The sequence below is a fragment of the Eschrichtius robustus genome, chromosome 12 (assembly GCF_028021215.1).
Source record: "Eschrichtius robustus isolate mEscRob2 chromosome 12, mEscRob2.pri, whole genome shotgun sequence".
In the NCBI taxonomy this organism is placed as follows: Eukaryota; Metazoa; Chordata; class Mammalia; order Artiodactyla; family Eschrichtiidae; genus Eschrichtius; species Eschrichtius robustus.
Genome location: NC_090835.1, coordinates 1,428,986 through 1,444,694, shown reverse-complemented (window position 1 = coordinate 1,444,694; position 15,709 = coordinate 1,428,986). Strand labels below are relative to the sequence as shown.

Here is a 15,709-nt window from a genome sequence, read left to right as displayed (position 1 = left end):
GTGAGCGTGTGACCCAAGTTAGCACAATCGGAGAAAACCCTGGAATTTTTTCCAGGACAGGCAGTAGAAAAGTGTGCTCTCTGATACTGGACTAAAGCCTGGGGAAATCAGTCAGGGCCCTAATGGGACCCCTGGAGGGAAGCCTGGCCACAGCAGAACAGTGGCCTCCAAAGATGTCCGTGTTCTGGAACCTGTGATGGTGTTGCCCTACATGGTAACGAGACTCGACAGGTGTGATTCAGTTAAGGATCTTGCGATGGCGGGGATGGGGGAGGTGGGGAGCTCACCCTGGATTATCCTGTGGGCCTGATGTAGTCAGCAGGGTCGTTATAGGAGGGAGGCGGGAGGATCAGAATCAGAGATGGCGTCATGAGAAGACACCGCTGGCCGTTACTGTTTTTAAAGGTGGAAGCAGAACATAAGTCCAGGAAGGTGGGCAGCCTGTAGAAGCTGGAAAAACCCAGACTGTGGGTGCTCCCCCAGGGCCTCCAGAAAGGAACGCAGCCCTGCCCACACCTTGCTTTTAGCCCAGTGAGGCCCATTTTGGACACTGACCTGCAGAACTGTAAGAGAATACCTGTGTGGTGGTTTTTTTTTGTTATTTATTTATTTATTTATTTATTTATTTATTTAATGGCTGTGTTGGGTCTTCGTTTCTGTGCGAGGGCTTTCTCTAGTTGCAGCAAGCGGGGGCCACTCTTCATCGCGGTGCGCGGGCCTCTCACTATCGCGGCCTCTCTTGTTGCGGAGCACAGGCTCCAGACACGCAGGCTCAGTAGTTGTGGCGCACGGGCCTAGTTGCTCCGCGGCATGTGGGATCTTCCCAGACCAGGGCTCGAACCCGTGTCCCCTGCATCGGCAGGCAGATTCTCAACCACTGCGCCACCAGGGAAGCCCCTGTGTGTTGTTTTATGCCATTAAGTTTGTAGCAATTTGTTACTGCAGCCATAGGAAACTAACACAAACCTTTACTTGGAGTGTGGAGTCTCTTTTCCCATTTATTAAATCAGTGAAGGGCTCCTAACTCCCTCCCACCTGGTCAGAGAATCAGAGTCTGACAGCTAAGACCTACACTGGAAATAGCCTCACGGCCTGTCCTCTGGTCAGACCTGCTGCTTGCGCCCAGGCTGCCCTGACCGCTGACCCCATTGCCATGTGACGCCAGTGGGACGCCAGCGGGACGATGGTCCAGACGGAGCCCTGGGGACCTGCAGGCTCCAGCTGCTTTCTCGGCATCTGCTGCCGGGTTTCCCCACCGCAGTGGGAGGTGCCTGCTGAGACGGACGGAAACTGTTCCCCAGCAGAGAAGGTTGCAATCGGAGGCACAGGCCTCACCCTGGCTAACCTGACCCTGTCCCCAGCCCCACTTCCTGCCTCGGGCGCCAAAGCAATTCCTGTGAGTGCCCTCGGGTACTGTTTCCGTTTGAAAAGCATGACAAAATTACCACGAAGGGCAGGACACACACACAGCAGGCAGATATCCAAGGCAGAAATAGCCCATGTCTTTATGTTCCAAAGCTCTGATGCCATTTTCTGTGCCCCTCCCAGTGCTTGAGCCCATTGTAAAAGATCTCACTGAATTCTTTCAATAATCCTAGGAGGTGCTGTTGTTGCCACTTTACAGCATAGGGAGGAGGACCAGGAGAGGTGACTTGCTCAGGCCCCCTGTTCGCTGCCAGCTGATCCTTGTTTTATGTCAGGTTTTTTTCAACCTCAGTGATGTGAACCATCTTCATTAATTTATGCAATATCCAGGTACCACCTACAACTTCATATTTTTCTTTAAGTTTGACTTAAATAAAAGTATTTCCCTTACACAGAAAAACATTATCACTTGCCATAAATAGCTGGGAACCACAACAACCTCAGAATCAGGATCTTTAATAAAAAGAGAGATTAGCAAGCGTTAGAAAGGGGTTAAAGTCACACTCCAACACCTAAGACTCACTAAATTAGAATGAAAAAGGCAATAATGTTCTCACTATGTGGATCAACTTTATTTAATTTTATGTCTTTGTACCACCTCTAAGATGCCAGCAACATTATTTAATTTTATGTCTTGTACCACCTCTAAGGTGTCCCTTCTGTCCCCAGAAATCAGCCTGGGGCTGAAATAACAAGCATGCCAATTAGGTTGGCAACACTCAGAAAGGGGGGTGAGAATGTGGGAATATAAGACCAGGGACTAAGCCAATTAGCTTAAAAAGGGGACCCCTTCAACAGGGACTTTCTTTGATTTTGATTCTGATTGGTTTGGATCTTGGGGACCATGGCTCTGAAGCGCACCCCTGACAATGGGAATTATCCTGCTTGTAATCATCGTAATAATCTTTGCAGTGCGTTGTATTCTCTCAAAAGCTTTAAATGCATGTTCGCAGCCACTAACCACCAAGCAAATGATCTCCCTACGACTGAAACATCAGAAAAAGAATGAAGGAAAGACTGACAAAGAACGTGAACCCGACGTCATAACCTGTGAGCACCACACAGAGGGTCAGCAGAAGCTGCAGGGCCTCCAGAGTGGTAGCTGGGAATAGCGCTAATGCCTTAAATTTGTATTGCATCTCTCAGGCTGAGAGACTGGTCAAAAGGAGGAAATTGTTAAAAATAAGACAGTGGGCCCAAAATGCAGTGGCTTATGCTAAGCCTCAAGCCACCAAATCAAGACTTAATTACTGGACTTCCCTGGCGGTCCAGTGGTTAAGACTCCGCGCTTCCACTGCAGGGGGAGCAGGTTCGATCCCTGGTTGGGGAACTAAGATCCCACATGCCACATGGCATGGCCAAAAAAAAAAAAAAAAAGAATTAAGTTTCAGCTCTTTCCCCTTTGAATGGTCTTGGCACCCTTGCTGATATACTGAGGGTTCATTTCTGGGCTCTCTATTCTATTCCATTGGTCTATATGTCTATCCTTATGCCAGTGCCACGCTGTTAGATTACTGCAGACCATTATTAAATGTCCTATTAGTTAGGATACGCTCTCAGCACTCAGCTGAGCCTGGAGACCATGACAATGTGTGGCTTCACGGGGCCCCTGGGTCACTGCCCCCCCTCCACATGCAGCAGCCTTCTCAAGATGTTGGAGAAGGCAGAGGCAGGCTTGACCTGGGCTTGTGGGCTCAAAGGTCAGGTGTGAAAGAAGTCAAAGCAAGGAGGGAGAAGAAGCACTGGGAACCAAGTGGCTGAGATAATCAAGCTTGGACTGGAGAAAAGAGGGGTCAAGGGCCTGGAGGTGAAAGAGCAAGGCTCATGGGAGCGAGAGTGAGAGAGCAGGCAGGTCTGGGGTTGTCACACAGCACAAGCTGGGATGCAGCTGTCCACTCCATTCCTTGTATGTGTGTCACTGCACAAACCCATGGATGGAACCCTAACTCAAGTTATTTTAAGCCCCAATGGCAGTGCCATTTACACTGCCAAGTAGGGCAAAGCTGGATCTGGGAACGTAAAGGATTTCATCAGGAATCTGCCAGCTTTCCTTTCCTTTGTGCTGGCTTCATTCTCAGACAGAGTCTTCCCATGAAGTGGCAAAGATGACCTGGAAACCTAGGACCTAAGTCTCTTTCTTTCCCGATATTTCCAGTAAAAGTGCAGGTCTGAGTGTCATTGGACTGTCTGCTCACATTTCTGAACCAATCACCATTCTGGGGAGGAGGGGATACTTTGATAGGCCAGGCCAGGGTCCCGTGTCCATTCCTGAAATAAAGCTGGCGGGGGGGAGGGTCAACCCATCTAAACCGCCTAGATGCCAAGGTGGGGAAGGGTGGTTCTCTACAGAAGATTAGAGTGAAGGTGGCCAGAAGAGGTAGGAAGGGTGCTGGGCGGGCATAATAACCCCTGTCCACTGCTATGGGCCTCACCTACCTTCATGCACCTGGCACACTTTGGACACTGGCCTGCCGCGTCATCTTCTGTTGAAATGAAAGGATCTGCCTGGCTCTGCAGCCAGGCCCAGCTTCTTTGCACACTGGACCTGGGGTCTAGGCCTGGGAAAGGCATTTGCTCAATTTGTGATCTTGGACAAACTCCATCCGCTTTTAGGGCCTCAGTTTCCTCACCTGTAAAAAGAGAATGCTAGGCTGGATCAGATGTTTGAACTGTTCTTTAGCAGGAAAAAAATGTAGCAGCTCTGGTGGAGGGGGGGGGGGGGCAAAAGGTTCCATTCACTGACAGAAACCATTATCAAGTCCCATAAGATCCACTGTGTAAAATACGTGCAGCAAAACTGCATGATTCTGTGTGTATGTGAGGGTCCAGAACCCTACTGAATTTATAAGAAGCCTTAACTGTGAGCCAGGCTGTATGGAGACACTGGGGTTAAAATGATGAACACAGATGTGGTCTACACTTTCTTAATGCCTGCCATTTAGTGGGAGAGACTAACATTGACCTGATAGTCTTGAAAGTAATCGGAAACCTAGACTCAAAAGTTATGATGGAGAAGTACAAGGAGATGTGACAGTCAGGAACTCCTGCAACTGGATTTGACTTCAGGTCTGTCTCAACCCTAATGCAAGCTCCCCTGAGTTCTGGGCCAGTCCCTCCCTTTCTCTGGACCTGAGTCCACTCATCTGTGAAATGGTGACATACCGTCTGCTTCCGAGGATGTTGTCCTTCTGTCAGGGATCGGTCCAGGCGTTACCACCTCATGGTGCCTTCCTTGGCTCTCCAGCTGTTCCAGATGGCCCTGCTCTGGGCTTGCACACCACGTGGGTGTACCTGCTTTGGCACACCTCATGTTGCAAATTTCCCAACTAAGGACTGAGCTTGTCAAGGCTGGAGATTTTGTATTTTGTGTCTGCATCCTAGTGCATTGTAGTGTCTGGCTCACAGCAGGTGCTAACAAACGTTTGTGGAATGACTGGGTGGATGGAAAGAGTACACTTTTCAGGGGTGTGTTAATATCATCATGGAACCGGACAGGACACAGCCGCTGGCTAATTGTCTCATCTGAGGTCGTGGGATGGGATGAGGTTTACACCGGCTGCAAAGCCTGAAGTCCTCAGGTGGAGTTCCAACTCTTCTGATTACTTGCTGTGCGTTCTTCGTAAGTTAGTGGGCCTCTTTTAGCCCGCATCTTTATCTGCATTAGGAATTACACTAAACGTCATCCACAGCCATCTTAATCTAAGTAAAGGGAGAGGTGGAGGCGAGGAGAAGCAGAGGAGGACAAGCCCAAGGAGGATGCTGAGCACGGCATCCCCAGGGAGATGAAAAGTGTGGGAGTCAGAAAACTGCTTAGTGGGCGCAAGTCGAAGCTTAAGTTCTAAACCTGTCTCTTCATATCCAACACCGAGGTCGAACTTGAGCTCCGCAAAAGGGTATCCATTCGAATGCGGTCAAGGACGCGAAGGCGCCGTGAAGAGCGGGACTCGGGCCCTCACTGGGGCTCAGCGGCCCTTTCGGGCCCACCCGGGCAGGAAGCGCCGGCCGCGGGGGAAGCCAACCTCGGGACACAGCCGGAAGCGGGTGGGCGGAGCCTCCCCGGCAGCCGCGACGGGCACAGCCAGGAGCCAATGGGGCGCTGAGGCGTTCCCGCCGCGGCCAATGGGGAGCTGACCGAGGCGGGCCCGGACCAGCCGCCTGGTAACGGCCGCGTGGTAACCGGCTGCGCGCTGCTAGGGCTGAGCGGGCGCTTGGGCTCCAGGTGCGCAGGATGAAGATCGAGGAGGTGAAGAGCACCACCAAGACGCAGCGCATCGCCTCCCACAGCCACGTGAAGGGGCTGGGGCTGGACGAGAGCGGCCTGGCCAAGCAGGCGGCCTCGGGGCTCGTGGGCCAGGAGAATGCGCGCGAGGTGTGGCGGCGGCGCGGGGGCTGAGGCGGGGGGACTGAACTGAGGGGGAGACCGAGGCGGGGACGGGGCTGAGGTGGGCCCGGGCGGCGCGGACCTGGCCTGGGGGTGGGGCGTGGGGAGGACGTCCCGGGGCGCGGCGACGACCCCGCGGCCTCGTCCCTGGCCGCGAGTCCTGACTGACCGCCGCTCTGGGCCAGGCCGTCCGCGCGGCACGGGGGTCGGCGGGGAGAAGATGGGCCAGATCCCTGCTCTCCGGGAGCTCGCGTTTCAGACACAAGCGTTTAAACCGCTGAACAGAAGGGCCGTTATTAGACTTCGGGGATCAGTTCCTGCGGGGCTCTGCGGGGCTCTGCGGGCCCGGGCACGGCGTTTGAGTTGCTGTGAGCGCAGTGGGAGGCTCTGGGGCTTTTAAAGTCGGGAGGTGATCCGCCTGAGCAAGTGGCAGGTACAGAGGCCTTTCTGAACATTCCAGTTAAGCCCACTTCTACTAAGTGATGCTGGTGCCAAGTGCCTTCGCCCGCATTATCATCATAAAACTGTTAAGGCTCTTTGTGTGTGTGTGTGTGTGTGTGTGTGTGTGTGTTTTTGATGAAAACATTGAGGGTGTGAGAGGTCACTTCACCCATCCGCTTGCCACCCAGTTTAGTAATAGTAATGCTGGAGTTTGTGCCTGTGTGCCCCTGACTCCCGAAGCAGCGCGCTCTGTGGTAGGACCGCCCCCCTCGGGCCCCCTTCAGCCCTAACGTCAGCCCATTTTGCCCCTCCGCCCCTGCGGTGGCTCGGCAGCTACAGAACTCCTGGGTAAGCCTCTTGCCTCCTAGCCTGACTGTGCTAATAGAAAGGGCCAAAGAGAAGCCTCTGGTTTCCATTTGGAACATCAGGTTTCCAGAGAGGAAATAGTGACAGGGCCAAGGTGACTTTGAAATTTCTCTTTTTCCAGCTTCTGCTCTCGGAGGGCCTGTCTCTGCAAGTAGCTGACATTGTTGAGCGCTTTTCATGTGCCGAGCGCTGTGCTAAGCAGCTCCGTTTCCATTGTCTTTTTGTTCACCTCCACTTTGTTATGACACTTTTCAGACATACCAAAAAGTTGAAAGACTTGTGTAGGGTGTACCTGTGTGCCTGAATTCTACAAGTAACATTTTACTCTGTTGCTTTGTCTTCTATCTGCTCATTTATCCATCTAGCAATCTGCTTTTGCATTTCAAAGTAAGTTGTAGACATTAGTATACTTTACCATAAACCCTTTAGCCTTTGTGCCACTATGCTATGAACTCTGTTTTCAGATGAGGAAACTGTGGTTCCTAGAGGTTAGGTTATGGATCTAAGGGTACTCGGCTGGTAATTGGTAGAGCCAGGATTTAAACCCAAGTCTATCTGACTCCAGAATCCATACTCTTAACTCTGACGCTGTGTACCTCCATACGAATATGAGCTTCCCAAGGACAGAGACCGGGTAGTAGTATATACCCAGAACTTGACTCATTATAGGGACTCAGAATTTACGTACTGAATTATTGGGCATCCCACCTCTGCTACCAGGTCCTTGTCTGAGTCTGGTCGCTTTAGCAGCCTCCTTGATGTTTAATGTCCTCATCTGAAAAATGAGAGTTAGACTAGGTCATCTTTTAAAGGCCCTTCCAGTTCATACTTTTTATATTTTGGAATTCACTGGACATGTCTCACTGGAGAGAAGGAGCCTAAATGGAAGAAGATTAAATGGAAGGGGAAGTGTGTGATTAAGAGTACGTAGCCAAGGTTGGCAAAGGCTCTTCTACCTCTTTTGAGTTGCCCAGAGAGTTCCAGTGCTGAGGATTATGATATCAGAGGTTACTGTGGAAAGACCATAATGGCTCTTCTGTCTTTTTAGAAATGCAGCATCTGAAGAATATCTTCTAGGCTCTGTTAAGTGTACTGTGCTATTCCAGCTGAGCCAGAAATGGAATAGGGCACATCCACATGCATTCCTTGAACCCATGTTTTTGAGGGGCTAAGTGTGAGACCAAGGTACGTCTCCACAGTCCATGGGGAAAGTGGGAGAGGAGATAAGATGTGCTCACAAGACCCTGTCCACAAGGTACCACCCAGGGAGGGGAGCTGTGGGTCTGCCCTGAGGCAGGGACGGTGCACCTTGGAGACAGCTGTGCTTTAGGTTTTTAGATCAGTGTGAGAAACCTTGAGATTAGGTGTTTAAGGAGTGTGACTTTCTCAGCCTTACTCCTTTAGAGTTAAATATTCTAAAATACATAAAACCAGGAACCCATTTATGGAATTTCTAAACATATATACACACACGTATCAGTATGCAGTCAACTCTTGAACAACATGGGTTTGAACTGCACAGGTCCACTTATTCGCAGATTTCTTTCAATAAATACGTATTAGGGTGCTACATGACCCCCAGTTGGTTGAATCCAGGGCTGCTGAACCACAGATATGGAGGGCTGACTGTATAGTTATGCGCTAATTTTCGCCTGCTTGGAGGTTGGGCGCCCCTAACTTCAAGGGTTCATGGGTCAACTGTATATACGTGTATGTGTATGCAAAATACATGCTGTATGTATATAATGTACGTACCTGTCTATATATAATATATATGCTGTAAATGGCTTAGTACTCTGAATATTTAAAATATACAAACAAACAAGTAATTTAATCTTGAGGATTTGAAGGGCATTCCTTGGATTTTAGGATGCCGTAGGTTAAACCTCACGTGCAGCATTTGCTTACAGCATTCTGGGATGGCTAACTGATGGCCAACTAGTAGAATATGTCATTGATTCTTAGCCGTTAGTGGGTTAATTTGGGAATCTGATGAAAGCTGTGACCCTTCCCTGGAAAAATGCACATTTGAACATATACACACAGTCTTGTTTCCAATTTTGAGGTGTGTGGGCCCCTGGAGTATATGCCACTGCTCCCATTTGTACCTCTCCTGTCCGTTCTCCACATAGCAGCCATCAAGATCCTTTAAAAACAAATTTTCAGAACATGACATGTGGCCTAAGGCTTTTTCACTGGCTTCCCATTACACGTAGAATAAAATCCAAACTTTACTATGGACTGGAAATTCTGTTCTGGGTGCTGCCCCTCCTGCCTCTACAATCCCATCTTCCCGGTCTGCTTGTTTTCTGAACTCTGGTCAGCACAGCTTTTCTGTCCCTTGGACATGCCAAGCTCAGGACTGTATTTTGACTTTATTGTTTCCTTTGCCTGGAACACTGACTCCTTCCCTGCCTGCAGCTTTGTATATCAAATATAATGTCAAAGAAGCCTTCCCAGATCACTCTTTATTATAGAGTAACCTCTGCCCCCAGCCACTTGCTCGTTTGTTGCCCTTTTTTCTTCATAGTAGAGATTCTGTGTTTGTATGTCTCCTCCACTAGGACATGAACTCCATGGCCCTCTACTGCCTCTGGCACCTAGAACAGCGCCTATGGTGTCCTGGCACTCAATGAGTCTGAGTTGTGTGGACCAGACACTGGACTTTTTCCTCCTGTGAAACATTTTAATATTGATTTATTATTTCTTTTTATTGTGGTGTCTAGGCATGTGGTGTGATAGTGGAATTAATCAAAAGCAAGAAAATGGCTGGAAGAGCTGTCTTGTTGGCAGGGCCTCCTGGAACTGGCAAGGTACTCATTTTCTCTCATTTTTTAAAATCTACCCAAGAGGATGATCTTAACATCTAAGCCAAATTCAATTTGTGTCTTAACTGGTCTTTGTTTAGCTAAATTGGTTATACGTATGTTTTTAAAACCGACGTGCAATAATACAGTTGAGTATCTAAAATCCATGCTTCTAAAATTCAAATTACCCTGGCTGAGCTCCAGAGAAAAGAGAGTGAAGTCCTCAGAAGTGTCTCATTGTCTCTGTAATTTGTCTTTTATCTCCTTCAAGTCTCCTTTGCTCTGGAAATACATTTCTGTTGGCCTAGGGCTTCATAAAATCTTGGGAGTGACATCTTACTTGAGGGGGAAAGAAAACCAGTCAGCAAGCAATTTTCCAAATGCTAACTTGACCCAGCACTATTCTGGCTGTGTGAGAGATGGAAAGAAAAAGGAAAAAAGAATTAGAGACGTGATCTTTATCTCCAAGGGCCTTACAGTCTCTCCAGGGCAGAGAGGATACCATGGCAGCACGGAAAACTCCAGCTGAGCACTAAGCTGCGAGGCATCGCCTGATCTTAAATGCAGCTGGAATCGCAGCAGGAGGTGACACTGGGGCTGGTGTGGCTGGAGGGGTTGAAGCTTGACATTTGACTTTGCAGGGAAGAAAAGGGCCTGCCAGGCCGAGGGTGCAGGACAACTTGTGGGATCTGTGAGGGGCTTGGCTGGGTGCTTGAAACGCACTAGAGCCCCCAGTCTGGGCCCTGCTTGTTCTTCAGGAGGGCTGCATGGTGCAGGAGAGGAGGAGCCTGGGGGAGTCACTGTGTAAAGAAAGGGGTTCCAGCTCTGGTGCTGAGACCCCAGGCAGGTCCCTTAGCCTTTCTGAAGCAGTAGCACAGCCCTGCCTGTTTGAGGGAGTTATGAAAGTGGCAGTTGTAAGATGATGACTCTAATTATCATTTTGAAGTCATATGATTGAATTGATAGTATGTCTTTTACTGGTGTCTAACAGTAGAGGAGGAAGTGCTATATTTGTGAACAAGTATAAACGTGAGCTTTAATTCCCTTTCTGCTTGTCACTGTATTTACCATTTATTTGCTTACTATTCCTTCTCATATCTTAGACCTTTGCTCTCCCTCCGTTTCCTTCCTAAAGTACATCATTAAGAAGTTCCTTCTAGAAGTTTGTTGGTGGCAAAGTCAGGTTTGTATTTATTGTGTTGCCTTTGTTTTGAAAGATAGTTATGCTGGATAATAATTCAGTTGACAGATGTGTCCTCTCAATACTGTTTCTCTCAGTGATATTTGCTACCTTTTGGCTTCTAGTGTTGCTTTTGAGAAGACTGGTTTTGAGGATTTTGTCTTTTCTCTCGATGTTTTTGGGATATTTTGGTTTTGGTGTTTCACTGTGATATGTCAAAGGGTGGATTTATTTTCATTTATCCTGCTTGATGTGGATCTGAGTACATATTGTGTCTAATAAGTTCTGGGAACTGGTCAGCCTTTGTCTCTTCAGATGCTGCCTTTCCCTGTTCTCTCTCTTCTCTTCTGGAACTCCAGCTAGGTGAGGTTGCACTGCAGAGGTCCTCCGCCTGGGCCGAGTTTGCCCCCCGGGGAACATTTGGCACTGTCCTGAGACGTTTTTGGTTGTCACACTTGGTTGGGCCGGGAGTGCTGCTGGCATCTTGTGGGTGGAGGCCGTGGGGTTTGCAGGGCACCCTGCAGAGCACAGAGCAGCCCCTGCAAGAGGAGTTCTCCAGCCCAAAATGCCCACGGTGCCAAGACTGGGAAATCCTGGGCTGGAGCTTCTCATTTTGTCTTCTTAGTCTTTGAACCTCTGTTATGTTTTCTGTTGTTTTGACTCTTCTGCGTTCTGGGTAGCTTCATTAGACCTCTCTTCCAGTCTGTCTTGTAAGCTGTGAGGAAGCTACTCTTTAATCCAGTCCATTGAATATTTTCCATTTTGAAAAATTTGAAACCTACAAAAGAGTGGAAAGAACAGTTTGATGAATCCCTCTGTACCCTACTCATAGGTAACTAAGTGTAAATATTTTGTGAGATTTGTGTTTTCTCTATGTTACTTCTGAACCATTTGAAAGTAAGTGCAAGGGACCTTCTCTGTCATTCCCATGATACTGTCATCCACCCAAGAAATGTAATGTTGCTAATAAAATTAGCTAATATCTAGTTTATATTAAAATATCTCCAAGTCATTTCAGTTTGTGGCTCTTTCATTTTTTTATATTTTTAAATTGAATTATAATCACATATCACACATTGCATTCATTATTGTCTCTTTAGTCTCTTTATCGAGAACAGTTCCTGTCCCCTGCATTTTTGGTTTGTTTTCTTTTATGACACTGACATTTTTGAAGAGCCCAAGACAGTTGTTCTGTAGAGTACCCTACAGCTGTCCTCCAGTGGTTGTCTGATTGTGTCTGAAACATTCAGCCCTTTGGCAGAACGCGATGCAGGTGATGTGTCTGGAACCTGCATCACGACAGGAGGCTGACGCCACGTTCCACTGTGAGGGGACTGGTTCCCTCTGAAATTTATAATCATCTGGGAAGTGACACTTTGAGATGTCCTGAATACCCTTTTACCCTATGGCTGTAGCATTCACTGATGGTCATTGCCTTATCAGTTATCACCTTGGTGGTTGCAAAATGGTGATTTTCTAAATCTGTCGTATCCTCTACATATATTAGCTTGCTTTTTTTTTTTTTGTAATGAAGAAGCCCCTCCCTCCCCCACTCATTATTTTTAATTTCTTCATTTCTTCAAAATCTGTTTTTTGCTTATTTATTTGTTTGTTTGTTTTGGCCGCGCCATGCAGCTTGCAGGATCTTAGTTCCCCGACCAGGGATCAAACCCATGCCCCCTGCAATGGAAGCGTGGAGTCCTAACCACTGGGCCGCCAGGGAAGTCCCAAAATCTGGCTGTTTTTGATAGCCTCTTGTTCCTTGTTCGTGAAATACTTTCTTTTTTTTTTTTTAATTTTTTAAAATTTATTTTCATTTTATTTATTTATTTTTGGCTGTGTTGGGTCTTTGTTGCTGCATGTGGGCTTTCTCTGGTTGCGGCAAGCAGGGGCTACACTTCGTTGCGGTGCGTGCGCTTCTCATTGTGGTGGCTTCTCTTGTTGCGGAGCAGAGGCTCCAGGCGTGCGGGCTTCAGTAGTTGTGGCTTGCGGGCTCAGTAGTTGTGGCTCACAGCCTCTAGAGCACAGGCTCAGTAGTTGTGGCGCACGGGCTTAGTTGCTCTGCGGCATGTGGGATCTTCCTGGACCAGGGCTCAAACCCGTGTCCCCTGCATTGGCAGGCGGATTCTTAACCACTGGGCCACCAGAGAAGCCCCGTGAAATACTTTCTTATTTATTTTGTATCCTGTATCTGCTTGTGGACTCCTGTTTGATCAAATCTGAGGCTTCCCTGATCTCTTGATTAGGGCCGAGTGCTTCCTGAGAGGACTTGGGAGGGCCCCTGCTGTGCTGCCAGCACAGGGCACATGAAGGAAATGTTGTGGCTTGGGTTGTCTGGCCATCACGCAGTGTAGAGACCAATCCTTCATCTGTCTGAGAGCCTGCTCGTGAGACTTCCTCAGCCAGAGCTGCGGTGAGACGGACAAGCTTGTCTTTGTCCCTTGGAGATTTTCTCTGTGGCCACCTTGTCTACTGACGTGTGCCCTTCCAGGCTCCTTTTTATCCAGGGGTTTCTGGCATCTGTCAAACACCTGCCCAGCTTTTCAGAGTAGTAAACTACCTTGCAATGATAGTTTACTAGTCTGGGTCTATCATGACTACTTACTTATTCTAGATGTTTTGTAACAGGAGGGAGTGGCCATGGCTCTAGTGGCCGCTTTGCTGGAAGTGTGGGTCTCTGGTGCTTTTGTAACATTGTACCCATGGACCTCAAGGTTCAGACAACTTAACTGAGTGGCCGGCAGGAGTGTGGTGCTCGTTCAGGGTATGGCCATTCCCCTCCTGAGGCCTGCACACTCTTAATAATGGGGCTTTGGGTTTGGGTTTTAGAAAAAGGTGTTCGGATGAAGTTGAAAACAAAGCAGGTTTTTTAATCTTTTGGCAACAGCCTCTTTTTTGTGCCACTTGCGTGGGGGGTGGGCACAGAAATAGGTCTTGGAGATTGGGGTTTTCATCCTGACCCTTCTGCTTGCTAACTGTTTGACTTTGCGGGAGCTGGAAGTTTCTGAGTTTCAGTTTCTAGATTCACAAAGTGTGAACTAGAGTATCAAGTTCATAGGCTGCTTGGGAGGGCTCAGTGGGATCCCTCGTGCACGTCACCCGGCCCTATATAGTAGGTGTAGGTACAGTCTGCATAGTAGCCACATCGTATGCCAGCCTTCTGGGAGCTTTAAGTGGAGGAAACTAGACACACCTGAAGCATTTCTTAACCAAGCATTTATCATATTTTAGTGGGATATGTCGATCATCTCTTCTGTATTTGGTAGTGGTGGGGGCCTGCATTGAATCAGATGCAGCACTGTCTCTGGAGTTCACAGCTGCGGGAGGGGGGTTGGGGCCTGTAGCGACAGGGGAAGAGGAGGAGGAGTGACTGGAGAGGTGGCGGGGTTGGGATAGAAGGTGAGCGTGGCCGGCCCGAGGCTCCTGCTGGGAGCCCTGGTGTCAGCATGCTGCTACCTGCCCCGTTACGCTCCAGAGATTTTCCCTTCGCTCTTAGGATACAAGAGGATGCAGCTTTAGAGGTATCAGCCCTGAGGGCACAAACTCAGATGCCGACTCAGACGGGCAGTGGGGCTGAGTGCAGCGCCTGGGAGCCCGCACGCGCCCTTGCTGGGGAGGCAGCTGCCCGCGTGCCCACTCCCAGTGCTGCCACGTGGTCACGGGGCCCCCTGTGGCCAGACCTTCTTGCTTCTCAGAAGAAGCTAAATAATTGTATTTTTATGTGAAATTTCCCAGCGTTAGAAAATGGGCAACAACTGAGTTTAAAAACACACATGAGGACTTCCCTGGTGGTGCAGTGGTTAAGAATCCTCCTGCCAATGCCGGGGACATGGGTTCAGTCCCTGGTCTGGGAAGATCCCACATGCCACAGAGCAACTAAGCCTGTGCGCCATGACTACTGAGCCTGTGCTCTACAGCCCATGCTCTGCAGCAAGAGAAGCCACCGCAGTGAGAAGCCCGCGCACCACAATGAAAAGTAGCCCCCGCTCGCCGCAACTAGAGAAAGCCCGCTCACAGCAACGAAGACCCAACACAGCCAAAAAAGAAAGAAAACACACATGAGGCTCTGCAGGCCAAAACAGGAGCAGTCTGTGGGCAACCAGTTTGCTACCGGTGATGTAACCCAGGAGTTTGATTTGACAGATGAGGAAGTCAGGCACCAGAGATTTGCCGTGTACCCAGGGTCACGCTGAAGATTAAACTATCACCAAAAGCGCAGTGAACAGAAGAGGAACCTTTACTGAGCCAGTTTTAAAACTGTCTCGGAGATCCATGTCATCCTTCAGTAGCAACCTTGTTCTCTTCCTTAGCCTGTACACCTTGGGGACCTTACCTGGGCTCTCGTGTCAAAGCTGAGGAAAGGTGAAAACGGTATTAAAAGGCCGTGGTGTTTCCCCGTCCTGCACCAGCTTTAAGGCACTGGCTTTTCATACTTGCTCTTTGACCATACATCGGTTAGTCTTCGTCTCTTCAGCATCTGCCAACGGTACTTATCTTAGCAAAGGTCCGTTTGTAGTTTATTAGGGCATGTTCACGTGTAACTTCACCAGCTCATAGCTTCAGAATCCTAGCTTGTGTGTCATTCTTCATGGTTTGCGGGGCCACTCAGCATAAAGTGAATATCCTGTCAGTTGTTCCTTGATTATTGATTTCTGATGGGTTGTAAGTTGGTGCCTTCCTGTGTCTGTAAAGACAGAAAGCAGTATCTCAAAGACCCAGTGGTGCTGTTCTACTGCGACGAGGTCAGAACCCTGTTTTGACACTGAGGGAACAGTTTTGGAAGACTATACTGACTATTCTGATGGGAATCTGATCTCTGGAACCCTGCTGTCAGACTTTAAGGTTCCACTGTGCCATTTTCTAGATTATGGTACCGAGGACGTGTTATTTAATCTGTGTCTCAGCTTCCTCATTTGTGAAATGGGGAGAGTAGTGGTGTCCACTTCGTAGGGTGAGTGGGAGGGGCATGTGGAACATCGCGAACTGGACTGGCCAAGTCTCAGTCGTGACAACTGTTGTGATGACAGGGACCATTATGCTAGAAATCAACTGTCCACAAAAGTCATTAAACGTTTATTGTGAAACATGCAAACTGTATTAAAACTAAAG

General features: G+C 48.7%; 1 protein-coding gene and 1 long non-coding RNA gene across 2 annotated transcripts in view; one reads left to right on the top strand and one right to left on the bottom strand.

Annotated features, from left to right (window-relative positions):
* Positions 1-666: 666 nt before the first annotated feature.
* On the bottom strand, positions 667-5,418 carry LOC137773654 (uncharacterized). Its single transcript, XR_011075711.1, has 3 exons — positions 4,588-5,418; positions 3,862-4,055; positions 667-850 (listed from the first exon to the last, which is right to left on the bottom strand). It is a non-coding gene; the product is annotated as an uncharacterized lncRNA (long non-coding RNA).
* Positions 5,419-5,575: 157 nt separating this feature from the next.
* The window catches only part of RUVBL1 (RuvB like AAA ATPase 1), a 36,161-nt gene continuing 26,027 nt past the window's right edge, over positions 5,576-15,709 (top strand). The window contains exons 1-2 of the mRNA XM_068558282.1: positions 5,576-5,794; positions 9,340-9,426. Of these exons, the coding sequence (XP_068414383.1) occupies positions 5,654-5,794; positions 9,340-9,426 (228 nt within the window). The 5' untranslated portion in view covers positions 5,576-5,653. The remainder of the gene's footprint in view (positions 5,795-9,339; positions 9,427-15,709) is intronic.